The 21,814-nt window shown below is 42.8% G+C and overlaps 1 protein-coding gene across 1 annotated transcript in view; it reads left to right on the top strand.

Moving 5' to 3' along the window:
• Positions 1-1,932: 1,932 nt before the first annotated feature.
• RSL1D1 (ribosomal L1 domain containing 1) overlaps positions 1,933-21,814 on the top strand; it is a 39,636-nt gene continuing 19,754 nt past the window's right edge. The window contains exons 1-7 of the mRNA XM_033914346.1: positions 1,933-2,085; positions 5,284-5,435; positions 8,663-8,801; positions 9,699-9,847; positions 11,459-11,560; positions 20,855-20,948; positions 21,031-21,168. Of these exons, the coding sequence (XP_033770237.1) occupies positions 2,053-2,085; positions 5,284-5,435; positions 8,663-8,801; positions 9,699-9,847; positions 11,459-11,560; positions 20,855-20,948; positions 21,031-21,168 (807 nt within the window). The 5' untranslated portion in view covers positions 1,933-2,052. The remainder of the gene's footprint in view (positions 2,086-5,283; positions 5,436-8,662; positions 8,802-9,698; positions 9,848-11,458; positions 11,561-20,854; positions 20,949-21,030; positions 21,169-21,814) is intronic.

Here is a 21,814-nt window from a genome sequence, read left to right as displayed (position 1 = left end):
TTATCCAGTTAATGTTGGGGCAATTGAAATCACCTAGTAAGTTGGAGTCCATCTAAGTTTCCTCTTTTGAGCAATTTCAATCCTATACTTCAGACCATTTAACAATGCTGCAACAGAATTGTGGACCTTCCCAATATAAGCAGATAGAATAACATCCATATGTGGGGTTTCAAAGAGGGTGCTGAAGGCTACAACATTATTGACTTTCTTAAATCATTGCTAAATTTAAAATTTGCCATACTACTTGAGTATGAATATGCACACAGGTCTCCTAAAAGCAAGTCTGACATGAAATACCCAAGGCTGGTTATTGTAGTTTTCAATCAGCGTTACAATGTGCATTGATATTTGTGCAGCCTGGGAAAACATGCATAGTCTGTCTCTTATAGATCTACACTTGGATGGGGGCCAGGGGTTGGGAGAGAGGCTGCAAGTGAAGGGAAGGATGAGGGGCAAAATGCATATGGATGAAATAGAGGGGCAGGCAAGAGGGGAAAAGGTTGCACTTAGATAGGGCATGGAGTGGGGAAAGGCTGTACATGAAGGGTAAGTAGGGAGGACATCTGGCACTTGGATAGGATAGGAGAAAAAGCAATGTACTGTATATATACGGAATGGAGAGGAGGGGAATGCTGTATTTGGATAGGAGGGCAGGGAAAGGAGGGGGAAATACTGCACTTGGATTAGAAGGGGCAATGCACATGGAAGGACATGAAGAGGGGGAAAGGCTTCACATAAATGGGAGAATGCACATGGATGGAAAGAAAGGATGGAGAGAGGAATGCTTATGGATGGAAGGGAAGAGGGGGGAGGGGAAGGGCTGTGTATGAAGGGGCGAAAAGTAAGGAAGAGGGTTGACATATTGTATTTGAAGGAAAAGGGGAGAGACAGGAAAACTGAAGAAAGCAGAATGTGAAAGATCACTTTGTGCCTTGTGTCTGGCACTGGACGTGAGAAAAATAGATGGCAAGTAGTCGTGGAAATAGAGTTAAGAGCACAGACGGAAGAAAACAGTTTAAGATGATTAGATCAATAAAATCGCCACACAACATAAGGTAGGAAAATGATTATTTTCAATTTAGTAATTTAATTATGTCAGCGTTGCGAATTTACATGTATTGGCTTTATTTTGCACTGTACAGGACATGTATTTCTATTTCTCAGGAGTTGCATGACATGCTTTATCTGCTGTCATTTACTACGTTATGTTACTATGCAATCTGGTATCTCTGCTTTTTCAGTTTTTGTCTTGTGTTTTTGCAGTTCCCTGTTTTGTATCAGATGAAAGTCTTATTCTGCATTTGCAGTCGAGATGAACAATTGTTCTGGCAATGTGGTAGGAATCTGTAATAGTCCATCTTGTTCCAGTTTCCCAGTAGCAGGTCTATTGGTGCTCTAGTGCCTGCTTTTATAGGTGCGTTAGGGCTATTATGGTTCAAGTTTCCTATATAGGTTTTGTGTTATTTTGTCAGTGTATGCCAGTTGAGTTTCTGGGATATCCACAATGCATGAACTGAGGTTTTCATATAATGCCCCTTCGTGAAAACCATTTCGTGAATCTTCATTATGGAAATCCTGAAAACTTGACTTTGGTAAGGGCCAAGTTTGGTATCTCCCCCCACCCCCCGGTTTAGCTCACCTACCACAGCCGCTGCTCTAAATATCACCGCACGCCACTGGTTTATACCATCCCTCCACTTCAAATTCAGCCCAATGCTCTACCTCTGTTTAATCTTTACAGCAGCAAGACACCCTTGTGAACAGATTAAAAGTGAAGACAGGACTAGTTGATCCCAGAGGGTGAATAGACTCGGGTTTTAATTTTTATCTATATATATATATTTTTAAACTAGTGATTTCAACCGTGAGCGCATTCCCCACGCGCGCGCGCACCACTCTCCACAAGCCAAAGCATGGCGGACCCGGAAGTACTTCCTTCCCTTTCCGCGTGTCTGAAGGTAAACTCTCGCTTTCTCTCGCGATCTTTCTTCTTCACGTACTCTTCCTTTCCGGGTCTCGCTAGTCGGAGAAGCGGCACATGAGGTGGAGAATATGGTGGCAGAAGCGCTGCTGGATCGGGAACAGGTTAGAGTTGGGAGTTCAGACGTTATCGATTCGGTTTCAGGAGTAGAAAGGTTAAGGATGCCTTGAATTTTAAACCCTGTCGGCCTCGGGTGTTGGCGCAGTGGTTGGAGCTACAGCCTTAGCACTCTGGGTTCAAATCCCTCGCTGTTCCTTGTGACCCTGGGCAAGTCACTTAATCCCCTCATTGCCCCAGATATACTAGATAGAGTTTGAGCCCACTGGGACAGATAGGGAAATATGATAAAATACCTGAATGTAAACCACTTAGGATATAAGTGGTATATCTCTACACACTAAAGCATCTTTCTCTTATAAAGTTGCAAACAGTTTAATACAACGTCAACTTATTATTTACATACCGGCCTACAAACATGAAAATTTATCACAGTGGATACAATAAGATTCATTTTTTTTTTCTGTCCCTGGAAAGTATATATACAGGGACAGAAAAAAAATGAATCTTATTGTATCCACTGTGATAAATTTTCATGTTTGTAGGCCAGTATGTAAATAATAAGTTGACGTTGTATTATACTGTTTGCAACTTTATAAGAGAAAGATGCTTTAGTGTGTAGAGATAGTTGCCTAGTAATATGCATAGGCAGCAGGAATGGGATGAGCTATGGTCTTACAAAAATTTTGCCCTTCACAGCACGAGCAACTAGAGAATGGTTTATTTAGTTCTCCAGCTAGAAATCTGTTTTGTTGCCACTAGTAATATGAGGTGAAGTGTTGATGCTCATCCCATGCTTTGTATAAAGGCTGTTTCTTTTTTTTTTTTTTTTTTTTGGGGGGGGGTGTTAAGTAACCTTTTCAGATGTGTTCTCTGTTTTTATACCTCTTGTACATCTTATGTGGGTACCCTTTACTGTTTCTTAAAAGTATGGTGGCTAGATTTTTCTTTCTGAAAATTGGAACCCAAGTACAGGTACAGCAACCTGAACTATAACTTCTGTCATATTGTGTACCTGTTGTGTGTAAACAATAAAAATTAAACTGGTATAGTGGATTTGTTGCAGTATGTTTGTATGTTTCCCTTTTATTACAATTAAGTGTATCTCTACTACAGTAACTTGGACCCAGGAGCAGTAGAAAACTTTTATGTTTAGGGGAGGAGGCCCCAATCCAGTCCTCAAACCCTGTCATGACTTCATCTCCAATCGCTGACCAACACTAAAACTAGTGATATCTTCTGTTCATTGCTATTTATTACCCCTTCTCCTTTCTGCGTCTCCTTCACCTCTTCCTTCTCTCCCCCCCCCCAAGACTGATCTCCCAGTCCTGTCCAGTGTCATCTTCCTACCCTGCTGCAATTCCTCTTGCTCTTTAGTCCTTTCCTTTATCAGGCTGGTTGAGAAGATAAGATAATGTATGATATGGGTAGCAGACACAATTCAAAGAATTGACCCCCTATTGATCTACAGAAAAACGGAAATCCAGCACAAGGAGACTGTGGAGTCGTATGTTACTGATGCAGACTTTATTGTACCAAAAAGGTTATTCACAACTTGGAACAGTAAAAATCATTCACAACTTTAAGAGAATGAAGAAGACCCAACATGGTCCGTGTTTCGACCTTAATGTCTTCCTCAGGGGTCCTGAGTGGTTTGTGGATGCGCCAACTTATACCCAGTGTCGATAGGTGCTTTCTTCTAGTGTTGTGGATAACCTTTTTGGTAAAATAAAGTCTGCTTCAGTAACATACGACTCCACAGTCTCCTTGTGATGGGTAGCAGACACTACAGTCCAAAACGGGTACATATGGCCATGCCCACCAAAGGGAACCTTTCCAGTTATGAGAGTGATAGAACTTTCTGATGCATCTTATTCTTCTGACGTATACTTCCTTTGGGGAGGATAGGATGTGTCTGTTTACTGCACTCAAAATCTGAAGAGACTGCGGTAGGCCCATCTGCTACTGCTATTGCATATTGTTTTGTCTTACTGACCTGCTCTCTGATATAGGCTAGGACTAAGGAGCTATAGCCCTGAATGTTCTAAAAGCCAATGTTTCCTCTATTTTAGTGGTGCATCTATGCTTGGAGTTAAAATCTTTATTGCCAACAAAGCTAAACTCTTTTCAGTTATAGTAAATGGCCTAAACTGGCCTAACCACATGTATTTTAACATGTTTTTGAGTAATAGTGCCTGGAAGATACAGTACTATCTCCCAATTGAGGTCATGAAGCTGTATAATGTTCTTGTCAGGGTAGCTGGATAAAGTAAAAGCAACTCAATATAGCCTTTGTTCATTCTGAGGTCGATGCATTTTTTTCCTTGTTAGCCATAGAGTTTTGTGCTAACAAAACTTTTCAGTATAATACGGGCTTTAATACACATGTATTGTAAGTAGTAGCAGGGCCATGGCATTTTTATGGTAGATGGACATAAAACAGGAACGTTACTTCCTTAACCCCTCATATCAATATTTTTTTTCCTAAAACCTGTGCATTCCCCTGAGCTGATGAAAAAAATAACCAAGAAATCTTTACCCATATCTGTGGATTTTTTTGTGTGATGGGAATACAGGTGTTGACTTTTAAACTGCCCAAACACACCTCCATAAATCTATGTGGCATGGATCTCTACATGTAAACAGCTTTCTGAAATTTGCAATTTAGAAGCATTTCCATTGCATACACGTGTAAAGGAACCTCCTTTGTGTACTAATATATGTCAGTGATCTGTAGTACAATTATTTTTAGTATAGAAAAGTGCATAAATCTGTTCCACTATAAGGTCACTAGATTTATGCAATGGGTGTATCTCAGAATACCTGAAAAAGTGGCATATCCCAAGGAACACATTAAAATCAATTTGTATAGATATCCTGATCCTGCAGAGATATAAAAGGGAGGAATTAGTCAAACTGAAATCTTCAGTCATTCATATGGAGCTTTATAATATAAACAAAGCCTAGGATGCTAAGAGACTCATGTATAACATCACTTTGAAAACCAAGACAGACCACTTTGGGGATTTTCTTAGTTTGCAAATGGTACCACAGAAACAAAGGTGTGTTAATTTATTTATTTGACATAAATTAAACATTGACACTAGGGAGAAGGAGAGATTCAAATATGGCAGGAAAAAAGGAAGATCTATTTTGATGACTACAGGCCTATTTTGCAATGGAGCATTTGGTATTTGCAAGTATTTTCTTTGATATGTATCTAGTTGCAGTCTGTCCTTTTGCAGGTTACAAAAGCTGTTCAGGCTCTTTTGGCTTACAACAGAACCAGAACCAAAACAAAAGCAAATGCAGATGCCTTGCTACTGAATGAAAGTGAGAAGATCTCCCTGTTAGTGACTGTGTGGAAAATTCCAGAGCAAGATAAAGTTATTAAAATGTAAGTAGTAGTCTTTTAATTAAGGTGACCATACGTCGCGTTTTCAACGGGACTGTCCCGTTATGGGACCGACCGTCCCATTGTCCCGACCCACCACTTCGGGACGCCGAAATGTCCCGTTTTTAGGGACAGCGTCTCGAAGCTGTGCGTGGGGACAACGGACCGGCAATCGCTTCCCCTCCTGCGCTAAAGCCTGCCTCCTTCCTTCCCTCCCTACAGCGCCAAAATGGTATGGGGGGAGTTGCCAGGTCCGAAATCACTCTCCCTATTCTCAGGGCTGGCATTAGGGGATGGCAAGGGGGCCTTGCGATCCAGGCAGCTCACATAGCTGCCATTAGCCCTGCCTTCGGCTGTGGTACCGCTAAACTGGACGGTAAAAACTAAGAGAGAAGCCGCGGGACTTTTCCACTTGTCTGCATCGCTCTAGGTTCTGCCGCTCTCGATCCCACCCTCCTCTGAAGTGACTTCCTGTTTTTGAGGGGCGGGATCGAGAGCGGCAGAACCTAGAGCGATGTAGGCAAATGGAAAAGTCTCTCTTAGTTTTTACCGTCCAGTTTAGCGGTACTGCAGCCGAAGGCAGGGCTGGTGGCAGCTAAGAATCGCTTCCAGTCTCGCAGCAGCACTGGAACACTTGCCTCTAAATTAAGCAGAGGGCTGATTCCCTGAGGGACTTCAATACCATCCCGGCCTAAGTTGGGGAAAGAAGGGAGGTACTGGAATGGGATGTGGGAAGATGATGGGTTGGCTGGCTCAGGAAAGGGGAGAAAGCTGCTAAATCAGATAAGGAAGAAAAAAAAGGAACACAGGAAAATGCTGGACATGGAGGTTATAGGGTGAAGGAAAAAAACCAGACATGATGTGAATAGAAAGACAGGTGGGAGATGCTGGACATGGGGTGGATGCAGTAAGAAGGAAAAGGAGATTCTGGATATTGGAGTAATAGGTAGATAGGGGGCATGCTGACACAGAAGGAGGGAGAAGGAAAAGGGAGAGGAACGAGAGATGCCAAGTCCATGGGAGGGAGGGACAGGAAAGGAGATACCAGACCGTGGAGGGAGAGATGCCAGGGCATGGGGGGGAAGAAGACGGATTCCAGACCATGGGAAAGGAAGGAAGGAGGGAGGGAGAGAAAGGAAGGGGAGGAGATGCCAGATAATGGACAGGGAGGGGGAGTTGGAAGGAGAGGAGAAATATGCCAGGGCATTGGGGGGGAGAGACAGGAAACAAATGCCAGACCAGAGGGAGAGGAGGTGCCAGGGCATGGGGGAGGGAAGGGAAGGAGATAGAGATGCCAGACCATGGGGTGGAGTGGGAAGGAAGGATGGAAAGGAGGAGAGAGATTCCAGAGCATAGGGAGATAGAAAAATGGAGAGGGGATGAAGCTGAAATGAATCATATACAAAGGAGACAGTTTATGAAAGGAGCATAGAAGGAGGGAAGATACCATATGGAAGAGAGAGAGGCGGACACTGGATGGAAAGGGCAGAGAATGGAAGGGGCGAGACAGAGGGTGAACAATAGATGGAAGGGATAGAGAAAGGGGGACAGACATTGAATGGAAGTGTGGAAGAGAGGAGGGACAGATGCTGAATGGAAGTGTGGAAGAGAAGAGGGACAGACGCTGAAGGAAGTGTGGGGGAGAGGGGGAGCAGACGCTGGAAGGAAGTGGGGAGGAGAAAGAAAAAAGGGCACATGCTGGATTGAGGGAAGAGGATAGAGTTAGATACTGAAAGGGGTGACGGAAAGAGGTGGCAAGCTATAGGTAGACACAATGAAAGAGAGAAATTGAGGACTGAATAGTAAGAAAGAATTTAGACAGAGCCAGAAAATAAATTGAAAAGCAAGAACAGGAGGAAGGGAGCGGAGAGAGAGATGCCTGAGCAGGGGGGAAGGGGAGGAGACAGATACCAGACCTAGGAGGAGAGAGATATGTTAAAATCTGCTGGGAGGGAAGGAGAGAGGAAGGAAGGCGAGAAAGAGGCAGAGAAAGGGGGGATGCATTGTAAGCAGATTAGAAAGACTAGAGAGAGAAAGGCCTGGACCAAAGGGAAAGACAGGAGGCAGATACAGGACTATGGGAGGTTCAGACAGAGGGGGAAAGACCCTGGGGAAGAACAGGGAGATTTAAGATCATAACAGAAGAGGGAGAGAGAGGGAGACCTGGAACAAAGGTACAAATGAGAACTGACACTGGATCTGGGGAGGGTGAAAGAGGGAAAAGAAAGAGAGACCTGGACCCAAAGGGGATGGGGCTGGATTGTGAAAGAAATGTTAGATGCGAAAGAAAGAAAGATTGGATGCACAGTCAGAAGGAAATGCAACCAGAGACTCATGAAATCACCAGACAACAAAGGTAGGAAAAATTATTTTATTTTAAATTTAGTGATCAAAATGTGTCCGTTTTGAGAATTTATATTTTGCATTATATTTGTCTATTTTTCTATACTGACATTGCATATTTTAAAGTAATCTGCCTTGACATCTTTGAAAAAAACCTGAAACTCGTAAATGATAATTAACATTTTCTTTGTGTACAGTGTGCTTTGTGTTTTTAAAAAAAATTTATGTTTACCATTATGAATTAATAAGATGAAAAATGAATGGAAGAAATTAGGGGCGGGGCTAGGGCAGGATTGGGAGTGGGGCTGAATATTAATAGATGTCCCATTTTGATGAAAATAATTAATGGTCACATTACTCTTAATGGATGCAGGTCTCCATTTGAGCCTTCAGAAGTTCTCCTCCACATCTGCTTAATACATTTCCAGCTAGGTTAGCAAGTTTTTTATTTGTTTGTTATTGCTGGGAGTAATGCCTCATTCATGAAAGAGGGTGAGTAACTTATGCATTGTCTGGTGTGTGCATGTGGCCTGTTAGTTTTGAGCACATAAGTTGATCTCTTGTTTATTAACATAGGGGCTCAAATTACTGAACAGGGATGGACAACCAGTAGCAGTGCTCCTCTCATTCTGTGGATGAGGCTTCTCTATAGAAGTGTTAGAAGACTGGTAACTTAATTCCTAATGATTTGTATTAATAATGCTAAGACATGTTTTGTATTTTTATTAGATGATCCCAAAATGAACTCATGGGGAAAGAGGGTCTTAGATTGACTGTCGCACTATAAAATGGTTCAGTTTTGAGCTGTTCGGTGATTTTAGCTACTGGAAAAAAGTATAGTTTTTTTTTTAAGGAGTCTAACAGCTTTCTTTTTAACCTTTTTAAAGCTGCTTGCCTCATAGTATCCGCCCCGAGACAGCCGAGGTGTGCATCTTTACCAAAGATGAACCCAATATGACCCCTGAGCAGACAGAGAAATTCTACAAGGATCTCCTCGGCAAACATGGCATCAAAAATGTCAGCCAGGTACTTCACAAGAGAGAGAGTGGGATGTGGCTGGTTGCTGGATTAAATCTGAATGTTGTAAGAAACTAAAGAGAGACAACAGAAGAAGTGCTATCCTACTACCAGTCAGTCTTTTGTAACAGCTGGGATAAATCTGCAGTAGGATAATTAGTTCTTACCTGTATTCTTCATCTGTTAATATGCAAACCTCAGAGGAATTGTGAGGCACTTTTCTCATGGACAAGGAGAGGGGGGTTAAGTGTGTTTAGCATAGAAATAGAGGGAAGTGGTAGATTCAGATTTTAGAAACTGGGTAAGATATAAAGGGAGATAGTGTATGAGCTTGGAGGATCTACATGGTTATCTATCCAAAATGGTAAGAAATCATAACAGAAAGCTGGATGGACCATTAGATATCTCACTATAACATAAAACAAATCCTAATTAGAGAGAATGTAATAGGGTTTCATCCATTTCAATTTTTTTGTGCCTTTAATTTGAAAATAAATGGCTGAAATATCTCTTGTTAAATATTAGCTGCTAAGCTGTGAGCAACTGTAGTAGTTGCAGAAATACAGGACAGCTTTATTTATGCTGTCTGACTAAGTGCAGGAATTTAGGGTTTAGCTTATGCTTTTGTTTTCCCAGGAGTAGATGGATGAATTACATTCAGGTACAGCAAGCATTTTCCTGGGCTTCAGTGCATTTGCCCTGGGGGTTTCACTACTGCAGCTTTGTAAAAGGAGACCTACATTTGTAACTGCAGAAATGGAAGGTTAAGTGACTTGCCCAAGATCATGAGGAGTGATAATTGGAATAGGGCTTCCCTGGTTCTTAGCCTACTTCTCTACCACTCCAGTGGCAAAGTGATAAAGCTGTAGGCCTTTCTGAATTTTTAGATTATGCTTCATTTTGCAGATTATACCCTACAGAACTTTAAAAAAAGAGTACAAACCATATGAAGCCAAGCGTCGTCTGTTGGCCTCATATGACCTTTTCCTGGCTGATGACAGAATTAGGAGATTGTTGCCCTCCCACATTGGCAAACATTTCTACAAAGCAAAAAGGTGAGTGACCTTTGGTCATTTTCCTAGAGCACTATGCAGAACCCCTCAGCTTTTATAGATTTGCCTTCCATGCAATTAGACACAGTCTATAAATGGGTGCCCTGATGCCACAAAGTGAGAGCCTAGTCTATAGTCATAGAATTCTAGCGTTACCTGGTATTGGCACACCTTACATATGTACCTGCAGATACACAACACCAGAAGAACCTACTCTTCTGCAAAATATGTACTATTTTTATACAATAAAAACTGTCTAAATCGTTCTTTTGGCTTCCTCGGCCATCCCTTTTTTTGACTTTGGTAGTCTGTCCTCTCTGTTACACAAGCCATAGATGTAACTGAGGGCACCCAAATACTGTAAGGGTGTAAATAATAGTACAGGTCGTCATCGACTTACGACCTATGCGACCGTTCGACTTTACGATTACCCAGCCCCTACTAATTACGGTTTTTACCCGTCCCGCCTACCTTTTCTCTGGTGGTCCAGCGGTGTATTCTGCCTGAGCCCCTCCTGCCGATGTCAGAAGCCAGCAGCGCATCCGGACCGGCACGCGCAGGAGCGAGCTTTTAGAACTCCCGCGCCGCTGACTGACACACTGCCGTAAGTTCTCACGGGACATGTTCTCGCAGCAGTGCACCGCTGGACTACCATGGAAAAGGTAGGCGGGAGGGGTAAAAAATAGTTAGCACAGTACTGTATTAACATAGGCCGACTTACGACCAAAACAACTTATGATCTATCGGTCAGAACCGATTGCGGTCGTAAGTCGACGACTACCTGTATTCTATTAGTTACATGTTTAACTAGGGAAGGCCTAGTTTTATGTGGTTGAGTATGTGATTGTTTTTAATCTCCTTTTTAACTGTTATATAACTATTTTAAATTTAGTGTAAACCGCTTAGATGTAATTATAGGCGGTAGGTATATCAAATTATAAATAAACTTGAAACTATGTGCATTATAGCACTAATACTTGCCCTTATAGAATAACATTGAGGGACATACACATAAATGCTACATTTCCCTGCACTTAAATACACAAAATGTTGTGTACCCATGAATTCCTAATTATAGAGTTGTCATTGTGACTTCCACTAAAAGGAGAGGTCCATGGAGTCCAAACCTCTTTAGTTGGAGTTTTCCTTATAGCTTTATTTAATACAACACATTTGACAGCAGAAACTGGTTTAAAACCTTTTGTATAGCCCTTTCTGAAGCACAGTGAAAGGGGGTAGATTATTTTTGGCCTTAGATATGAACAAAAAACCATATTTCTGCATTAGGGTTGTTACTTTGTAAAGCTGTATTGTAATTCTAACAATCACGTTTTTTCCTTCAGAAACATATACCTTATTTGGTGTTACTGGTGCTGGTGATTGAGAGGGTTTAGTTTTGTGTTTGCTTAGTGATAGAGTGTAAAAAGCTGCAGGTGAAATCGGTGATGAATTGGACACTATATTCAGAGCCAAGAATGGGGAGGTGCATCCAACTTAATTCAGTATGAAGGTATTTTTTTTTAGCAGAAATTGTTCACAGGGTTATAAACAAGGAGAACTTCTGCTTGTGGATAGATTTCTGTGATTTTTAACTGGGATCTCTCTCTGGTTTAGAGCACCTCTGTCGGTGAATCTGAAAGCAAAGAATTTAGCTGCGGAACTAAACAGATTTATCCAAGGAACAATTCTTCCTGTTCACAACAAGGGCTGCTGCTAGTAAGTGATTTGTGGTGGTGTGTCCTGGTTACTGTGTTGTGTTATATGAAGGCTGGAGCGCATGTGTATATGTGTGTACTTGCCACAGAAGCAAACATTTTACAACTATAGATGTAGAAGTGGCAACATAGGTTCTAACACTTAACACTAATATGTCAGCCATTTGACAAACCTACACATGTGGCTGATGCTCAGTAACTACAGAGTCCGTAATCTGGTTTTATTTACTCCGTTTTGAAGGGGGTCATAAATAATGTGGGATTAAAGAAGATAGCACCCTTAATTCCTCTTAAAGAGCTGCCTGAAATGAGTGCTTTTTAAAACATGCTTTTGAGCTGGTGCAAATCTTGACGTGCTAATTTTCCAACATCCACTTCTGTTCCCTTTGAAATGGAGAATAATCTGTAGATTTTAGTCCTCTCCAATCCCTACAAGTTTCAAGTTTATTATCTTTTTAATATACCAACCATCAACAAGTATCTGGCCGGTTAACAATAAAATTTTAAAAAGAGAAAAAAAAATCATAGATGTTTAGAAATGATGAGAGTGAACATCAAAAACATTAACTGGACAGACATGAAAGTGAGGGTAAAAGGGAAAGGAGGGGAAAAGTTACATGTTTTGAGAAGAGAAGGCGAAAGTGGGAATAGGGTAAAACATATTGGGTGGGGTCGCTTTTTTAAAGCAGTTGGTTAAATAAGAGAGGAACAGAAGAGAGAAGGAGAGAGAAAAGAAGGAGAGAAAAAAAAAAAAGAAGATAGCTCTAAGCACAGATGAAGGCGTCACGAAATAAAAAAGTCTTCAGGCTAATCTTGAATTTATCTAGATGTTGTTCATCTCGGAGTTGCTGTGGCAGGGCATTCCACAACGTTGGGGCGACTACTGCAAAATTTATTTTCCGGGTGTAATAGAAATCTTTTATGGAAGGAATTAGTAAGAGTTTTTGATCTGTTGACCTCGGAGTACGTGAAGAACATTGAAGAATGAGAACCTTATCAAGATATAGAGGTTGGTGTGAGAGTTTTATTTTGAAGGTCAGCAGGATGATTTTATAGGTGATACGATGTGTGATAGGGAGCCAATGTGCCTCTTTCAGAAGCGGGGTAACATGATCATATTTGCCTATTTTGTAAATGAGTTTTATTGCCCAAATTGTGCCCCCTTGAAATCTCCTACTTATTGTAGATTTGCATATAAATGTGAAATGCGCATTTAAATAGCAAATAGGCTTTTTAAAATAACAATCAGTGGCAATATGTTTTGCATGTTGAGGAGAGGGGGGTGGATTTGTAATGCCTATACTGCAATGGGAAGGCAAAAGTTGACTATTAATACATACCTTAGGTTACAGCATCAGATTCACAAGGTATCTGCACTAAAGAGCTGCACGGGAACGGGGACGACGGGAATCCCGCGGGACCCGCGGGTTCCCCCTTCGGGTCACGGGGATCCCGTGGGGATGCCCCTAGGGTCGCGGGGATCCCGTGGGGACGCCTCCGAGGGTCGCGGGGCTCCTGCGGGGCTGGATGTACTCAGTCGCGCGGCTCTTCTTCTCCCTACCTTCTCTGCTTGCAGCACAGAGCCGAACGGAAGTCTTCCCGACGTCAGCGCTGACGTCGGAGGGGAGGGAGGGCTTAAACAAAGCTTAAACAAAGCCCTCCCTCCCTCCGACGTCAGCGCTGACGTCGGGAAGACTTCCATTCGGCTCTTTGCTGCAGGCAGGGCAGGTAAGGAGAAGGAGAGTAGCCTCGCGGTTCGAGTGGCTACCAAGGGAGGGGGGCGGTCCGCCCCGCCCTGCCCCAGTTGCAGCACAGCCGGCCAGGTCCCCTTACTTTTGTGGCACTTCCCCGACCGACCGATAACAGCACGGGTCCGACAATCCTCCCTGCCCTGTAGCCGCGAATCTAAATTACCTTCTTACAGCAGCTGTAAGAAGGTAATTTAGATTCGCGGTTAAGGGCAGGGAGGTTTGTCGGACCGGGGCTGTTGTCGGTCGGTCGGGGAATTGCCACAAAAGTAAGGGGACCTGGCCGGCTGTGCTGCACCCGGGGCGGTAGAGAAGGAGGGGGGGAGAAGGACGCTGAAAGGCCATGGTGAAGACAGGAGGGGGGGGAAGGACTCTGAAAGCACTTGAAGACAGAGGAGGGAGAAGGACGCTGAAAGCACATGGGGGAATACAAAGGGGTGGAGAAGGATGCTGAAAGGCCATGGGAAGGGCGGGGGGGGGAGAAGGACTCTGAAAGCACTTGTGGAAGACAGAGGGGGGAGAAGGATGCTGAAAGCACATGGGGAAGACAGAGAGGGAGAAGGACGCTGAAAGGATATGGGGAAGATGGGGGGAGAAGGACATTGAAAGGAAATGAGGAAGAGAGAGTAGGGAGAAGACGCTGGCAGGGAAGAAGACAGATGCCAGACTATGGGGGGAGCGGAGAGAAGAAGATGGGTGCCAGACCAATTTGGAAGGGGGAAGAAAGGGAGAGGCACAGTAACAGAGCAAATGGAAGATGCAGAAGGAAGAGAGACAGTGGATGGAAGGAATTGAATGAGAACATGAGGAAAGCAGAAACCAGGCAACAAAGGTAGGAAAAGAATTCTATTTCTTTTTTTTTTTTTTTTTTTGCTTCAGGATAAAGTAGTATATTAGTTGTGTTGATAAAAATTTATAAACATTAGAGGCTCTGGTAGAAACCCGTTTACAAAGTATGTATTCTTCCCAATTAATATTTTCAAATTAATAAAGTCTTTTTGCTTATTTGTAAATGGGTTTCTACCAGAGCCTTTAATTCAGTAGCATAATTAAATGAAATAACTATTTCTGAAGTTTATAGGGACGGGCGGGGACGGAGGGGATTCCTCGCTGGGACGGGTGGGGACGGAGGGGATTCCTCACGGGGACGGGTGGGATTCCTCGCGGGGACGGGTGGGACTTTGGCGGGGACGGGTGGGATTTCTGTCCCCGCGCAACTCTCTAATCTGCACACAAGACACACCTCTGTCTGGTGCTGCTCCTACCCATTCAGCTTGGTCTGCTTAGAAGAAGAGCACTGAATGAGTACTAAATGGTCCAGTTTTGTAGAAGATGTTTGCATGCTTGGAATAGAAGAGGGTGGTGGTAATAGTAAAGGTGGGGAAAGATAGAGGTAAATGATTCTGAGTAGGCAAGCACAATGGACAGAACAAACTGGGGAGGGATTTCTGTTGTCTGCTGGCAACTTATGTCGCTAGTTTAGTTTATTTCTAGTCCACCTTTATCCAAAGTGGATCATAAAACAAACATACACAATGAAACCAGTTAAAATACATACCAAATAATATTACTAGGTTGGGTTGCAAAAATGTTGGTTGCTTATCTGTAACAGAGGTTCTCTATGGATGGTGGGATAAGCCAGTCACACACAGGTGAGATCATACTCTAGTACAGACCTGCTCCATAAAGCTCAGAAAATTCTGGAAGGCTTTTATGACCATTTGTTAGCATGTTCGCCTAGAGTAGGGATCTCAAAGTCCCTCCTTGAGGGTCGCAATCCAGTCGGGTTTTCAGGATTTCCCCAATGAATATGCATTGAAAGCAGTGCATGCACATAGATCTCATGCATTGGGGAAATCCTGAAAACCCGACTGGATTGTGGCCCTCAAGGAGGGACTTTGAGACCCCTGGCCTAGAGAGAACTGCCATCTAGGCCAGTCGGTTTCATAGCTAAAGAGTAAAAGCTATCCCCTGGTTTCAGCCTATGGCTTCTACCACAGGGAAGGTAGAAAGGTTAGTGAGGCTGGCTTATTCTGCTTGTCCACAGAGAACTTCTACTACAAGTAAGCAACCTAATTTTTTTTCTGTGGACAAGCAGAATAAGATTCTTGAGCTGGAAGTGAAGAAAGGAAAGAAAGATGGCTCTGAAGGACCCATTCCCCAGCTGTGGCAGGTTGAAGCAGCAAGAAAACCATTTAGATAAAGCTTTAAAAGCGATAAACAATTTAAACACATCCGCTATAGTGTTCTTGTTTTTCTCTCTGTCTCTCTCTCTCTCTCCATATGCCTCTGCCTCCCCCCCAGCTTTGCCAGAGGGGCCTTTGTGATTTTATTGGTGTGTCAGATGTCAATCCCATGACATTGTGGGGAACCTGGCTGAATTGAAGGGAACCTCTGAGGCTAGGGCTGAAATCAGCTGTTGCACATGTGAGACACATGTGAGGATTCAATGGCTATCAGTGTTGGCTACATCGGCTGAATTGCTTACTGGAGGTTCTAAAGACTTATTCGCTGCAGCATTAAACATAGAAACATAGAAGATGACGGCAAATAAGGGCCATAGCCCATCAGGTCTGCCCACTCTACTGACCCACCCCCAAGTCTACTATCCTAGAGATCCCACTCCTGGTGACAGGTTCCCTTGGCTTAACCCTCTAAGGGATCCCACATGGGCATCCCATTTGCTCTTAAATTCTTGCATGCTGTTTGCCTCAATCACCTGCACCGGGAGCTCGTTCCAAGGATCAACCACTCTCTCGGTGAAGAAATATTTCCTGGTGTCGCCATTAAATTTCCCGCCCCTGAGTTTGAGCGGATGCCCTTTTGTGGCTGAGGGTCCTTTGAGAAAGAGAATCTCTTCTTCCATCTCGATACGGCCGGTAATATACTTAAACTTCTCGATCATGTCTCCTCTCTCCCTACGTTCCTCAAGTGAGTACAGCCGCAAATTTTTCAGCCTTTCCTTGTACGATAGGTCCTTGAGCCCCAAGACCATCCTGGTGGCCATCCGTTGCACCGACTCTACTCTCAGCACATCTTTTCGGTAGTGTGGCCTCCAGAATTGCACACAGTATTCCAAATGAGGCCTCGCCATGGTTCTGTATAATGGCATTATGACTTCAGTGGAAAGTTCATAGCTCCTTGTTTACATTGCTTTTGCAGATTCGAGGAGATGTGCAACAGCATTTGGACAGGTAGCAACTGATCCAGTGTCAGGTGGTGTGTACACATGTAGCGAGCGCTATATTTTTAGTATACTGCAGGCACTTGCCTGGTTTTCTTACTTTAGCATTAGTCTCTTGCTGTTTTTGAGATTTATCTTCCATAGTCTAAATAAGGAAAATAAGTGAACATAAGGTGTAAAATCTGTCTGACTCATTCAGATGGAAAGACCACCCTGGATGTGCTAGCACATAGTCAGAAAAGTATTCTGGGCTTTATTGGCACCAATCCTTTTTTAAATATTTTCCTAGCCCAACCCCAGCTCAGTCATATATAGCCTTTGGATCTCACATTCTTTAGGCAAGTGATATCTAGATCCTTGGTGTTTTGGACTATGATAATTTATAGAAGATTCGTTCTTAATCATAAACTGAACACTAATACTGAATTGCTCAGATTGGAATTAAATCTTAAGAAATCTAAAGGTCTGCTGCTTTCTTGGAAAGCAGGCCCATAACTTTATACCCTTGTCATGCTTGCTAAATCTTTAAGACACCATTTGATCTTATACTAGGGGTGCTCAGGATTACACCGGACAAGCATTTAAACATTCACCAGCAGGTATCCTATACTGCTATTATAAGCTTAGAATGAGCTACTCCATCATAAACTTTTTTACTATATCAGCATCATTTGTTCTGGCCCTTTCACTAATTATGAGCCACTAGATTATTATAACGCCCTATTGATTGGCATGCACACCTTGGATATTCAGCAGTTGCAGGTCATTAACAAAATGGCTAAAATTTGTGGAGGAGCAGCCTATTGGTTAGTGCAGTGGCCTGAGAACCTGGGGAACCGGGTTCGATTCCCACTGCAGCTCCTTGTGACTCGGGGCTGGTACAAAATAAGTGTCTGTATATAATATGCAAACCACTTTGATTGCAACCACAGAAAGGCAGTATATCATATCCCATCCCCTTTCCCTTGTCTAATTAGAGGAAATTTGAGCACGCGACTCCTTTACTCCATGTTGAATGCTGGCTCCCTATCTCCGAAAGGATTACTTATAAAATAGTCATTCACAAGATGCACTATTCTGGCACCCCTCTATTTATCACATACTCTCATTCCCTACACCCCTTTGGTCTTCCTAGCAGAGCATTCTTGCTATTCCCTTCTTTAGTGTCATATGCTTCAATACTATATGTATCAAGATATCCCTTGTCGTCACCTGTTCTTTCCAGTATCCTATTGATGGAGGTATTTCCTTATCCTTTTACATTTCCTAGTATATTATGTATCTTTGTACACCACTTTAGAAGGTTTGTGAAACAGATGATATGTCAAATACTGATTAAACTCTCGGAACAGATGATTTAGAGGTAATATGGTCAACTCTGAAATCTACCCTACACGAAGCTACCAACCTCTATATAAAACCAGTAAGTAAACGGCGGAGAAACAATAAACCTCAGTGGTTCTCTGCGGAGATCTCAGACCTCGTAAAAAAGAAGAAAAGAGCATTTATCTCCTGCAAACAATCAGAAAAACGAGAAACTAAAGAAGACTATCAGGCCAAATCTAGAGCTGTCAAAACAGCAGTCAGAGAGGCCAAACTCCGGATGGAAGAGAACCTAGCAAAGAACATTAATAAGGGGGATAAATCCTTCTTCAGGTATATTAATGACAGAAAAAGGAACACAGATGGGATAGTGCGCCTTAGGACACCAGACAGGAACTATGTAGAATCGGACTAAGATAAAGCCAAATTACTAAATGAATACTTCTGCTCAGTCTTTACCTGCGAGGTGCCGGGATCCGGTCCACAGTTGCAGACAAGGGAAAGCTCGGAAGACCCATTTCAAAATTTTAAGATTACGTCCAGCAGCGTCTACTATGAACTATCAAGGCTCAAAGTAAACAAAGCCATGGGACCAGACAAACTACATCCCAGGGTGCTTAGGGAGTTGAGAGATGTCCTGGCGGAACTGTTATCCGCGCTCTTCAATCTTTCCCTAAGTACAGGAAGAATCCCATTGGACTGGAAAACAGCTAACGTCATTCCACTCCACAAAAAGGGATGCAGGACGGAGGCTGTGAATTACAGACCGGTGAGTCTCGCATCGATAGTGAGTAAACTTATGGAAACACTAATCAAACATAAATTAGACATGATCCTGGACGATGAGAATCTAAGAGATCCCCATCAACATGGATTTACAAAAGGAAGGTCCTGCCAATATAATCTAATCAGCTTCTTTGACTGGGTAACGAAAAAGCTGGATATGGGGGAGTCCTTGGACGTCGTGTACTTGGACTTCAGTAAGGTTTTTGATAGTGTCCCACACCGCAGGTTATTAAGCAAGATGAGTTCGATGGGATTAGGAGGAACATTAACTGCATGGGTTAAAGACTGGCTCAGAGGTAGACTTCAGAGGGTGGTGGTGAACGATACTCTCTCCGAAACATCGGAAGTGATCAGTGGAGTGCCGCAGGGCTCGGTCTTGGGTCTGATCCTATTTAATATGTTCGTAAGAGACCTGGCTCAGGGACTTCGAGGTAAAATTACATTATTCGCCGATGACGCCAAACTATGCAACATAGTAGGCAACAGCACAGTGCCCAACTGTATGACGCAGGACCTACTCTTACTGGAACAATGGTCCATAACTTGGCAACTAAGTTTTAATGCCAAAAAGTGTAAGGTCATGCACCTTGGCAGCAGAAATCCTTGCAGAACTTATACCCTAAATGGTAAGACCTTAGCAAGAACTACAGCAGAACGAGACTTGGGAGTGATCATTAGTGAAGACAAGAAGACTGCCAATCAAGTGGAGAAAACTTCATCCAAGGCTAGACAAATGATGGGTTGTATCTGAAGAAGTTTCATCAGCCGGAAGCCCGAAGTTATAATGCCGTTGTACAGATCCATGGTGAGACCTCATCTGGAATATTGTGTACAATTCTGGAGGCCACATTATCAAGTTGAGTCGGTTCAGCGAATGGCCACTAGGATGGTCTCGGGACTCAAGGATCTCTCGTATGAGGAACGGCTGGGTAAATTGCAGCTATACTCACTCGAGGAACGCAGAGAGAGGGGAGACATGATTGAGACGTTCAAATATGTCACGGGCCTTATTGAGGTAGAAGAAAATATATTTTTTCTTAAAGGACCTAGGGCAACAAGAGGGCATCCGTTGAAAATCAGGGGTGGGAGATTTCATAGCGACACCAGGAAGTATTTCTTCACCGAAAGAGTTGTTGATCATTGGAATGGTCTTCCACTGCAGGTAGTTGAGGCCAGCAGCGTTCTAGATTTTAAGAAAAAATGGGATAAGCATGTGGGATCACTTCAAGGAAGAAATTAGGGGGGTGGTTCATTAGAGTGGGCTGACTTGTTGGGCTGTGGCCCTTTTCTGCCGTCATTTTTTATGTTTCTGTGTAGTAGGTCTGGGCTGGCACTACCTGTTTGTAGCTGTCTTATGTTGCTTATTCAAGGAGAACAATGCTTAAGATTAATTTACTTTATGTAAAAACATATTATGGTGGTGGTTGTTAGGTGCCATTGACTCGTAGTCGAGTCCTTGTCATTTGATGTGGCAGAATACAGAAGTAGATTGGCGGGCCTTAGCACAAATTTGATGTTGTTGCCATTGTCGAATCAAAGTCCTCCATCTCCAACATCATTAGTCTGACATCTCTGCTAAAACCTGTCCACCTTGGGAGGCCCTGCTGGTAGCAAAACTACCGACGGCATAGATATGCGCAAGCCTCAGTGACAAAAGCCCATGTAAGAATGATAAAAATATTTAAGTCCCATGTCTCTGAAGAGAGGAACCCTTTCCAAAACACATATGCAGCCATACTGAGGTGGACAGTCTGGCAGTACCTCTCCTCTGTCCAGATTGTAAGAAGTCTTCTAGAGAGAGAAGGAAGCAGATTTCTTTTAGCAACAGATAAACAAAGGAAGGTAAATATGCTCCAGCTTGTAGATCACACAGAGGTCGGTGTTGGCATTCCTGGATTTCTCCATATTATTTAATTCAGTCCTTTAACACTCTCTTTCCCCCTTTTGCTTGGTTTTTCACTGGATGGAAAAGGGAGCAGACTTTAACCACTAGGAATTGACTGCAGTCCTTTATCAAGACTTTTGTTTCAATTTACACTCAGATTTGCTTCGTCCTTGTTTTGTCTTTGGTTCTACTTTCAAGGAGTCTTGAGCTTCTTCATATCCTAGAGAAAGTTATTAGAAAAAAAATGTCATTTTGCAAATTATTTCACCTCATGGGAGCCTGCTTCAAATTGGATTTCAAGGGTGCTAGTTTGCAGCCTTTTTGATTGCTCAACCTTGTAAAATCTTGCCTGTTTAATTTTTATTTCAGTGCAGCACGTATGGGTCATACTGGAATGAAGGCCAAAGATCTGGTGGAGAATGTCATCTCGGCTGTTAATGTGGTAGCAGAGAAGCTGCCAAAGGTATATATCAAGAGATCGTATAACCCACTTGCAACATTCAGAGCATACAGCGTTTCATTTCTCCTGTTTTTTCATGTTACAGAAATGGAAGAACGTCAAAATTCTCCACCTGAAAACACAGAGATCTGTTGCTCTGCCTATTTTTACTTCATATATCTGCAATGCAAAAGAACTTGAAAAGGAGGCAGAGGTGGCTGCTGATCAAAAGAAGAAAAAGCAAGTAAGGGATTATTTTTCCACTCTCCTAGGAGCTACCGTGCTGCTATATAGTTCCCAAACCTGTTCTTGGGTATTCCTAGCTTGTCCTATTTTGAGCTGTATCCACATTATACAGTATACCCATGTAGGATATGTCTTGGATGCAGTCATTGGGAATATTCTGTAAATTCAATTGGCATGAGGCTACCTTAGACCAGTTTTTCAAGCCAGTGATGTAGAAACTTTCATAATTTAAAAACACAGTGTTCCCAGTTTTTGGAAGTCTACAAATATGCACAGTAATAGTAACACAGTAAATGACAGCAGATAAAAAGACCTGCATGATCCATCCAGTCTGCCCAACAAGAGACACATGAGAAGAGACTTGTCTACCTGAATAGGTATACCCTGGAGAGAAGAGATATGATATAAGCATTTAAATACTTGAATGGTATTAATCTACAAACAAACTTTTCCCAGAGATGAAGCAGTAAAACTAGATGATATAATGTGGGGTTGTGGGGTGATAGACTTGAGAGTAATATCAGGAAATTCTTTTTCATGGAGAGGGTGGTGGGATGCCCTCCTGGTGGATGTGGTGGAAACAAAAACCATGATGGAGTTAAAAAATGTATGGAAGCAAAGGATGCAAAGGATCTCTAAATAGA

The sequence above is a fragment of the Geotrypetes seraphini genome, chromosome 11 (genome assembly GCF_902459505.1).
Source record: "Geotrypetes seraphini chromosome 11, aGeoSer1.1, whole genome shotgun sequence".
In the NCBI taxonomy this organism is placed as follows: domain Eukaryota; kingdom Metazoa; phylum Chordata; class Amphibia; order Gymnophiona; family Dermophiidae; genus Geotrypetes; species Geotrypetes seraphini.
This window is presented reverse-complemented; position numbering and strand designations above follow the sequence as displayed.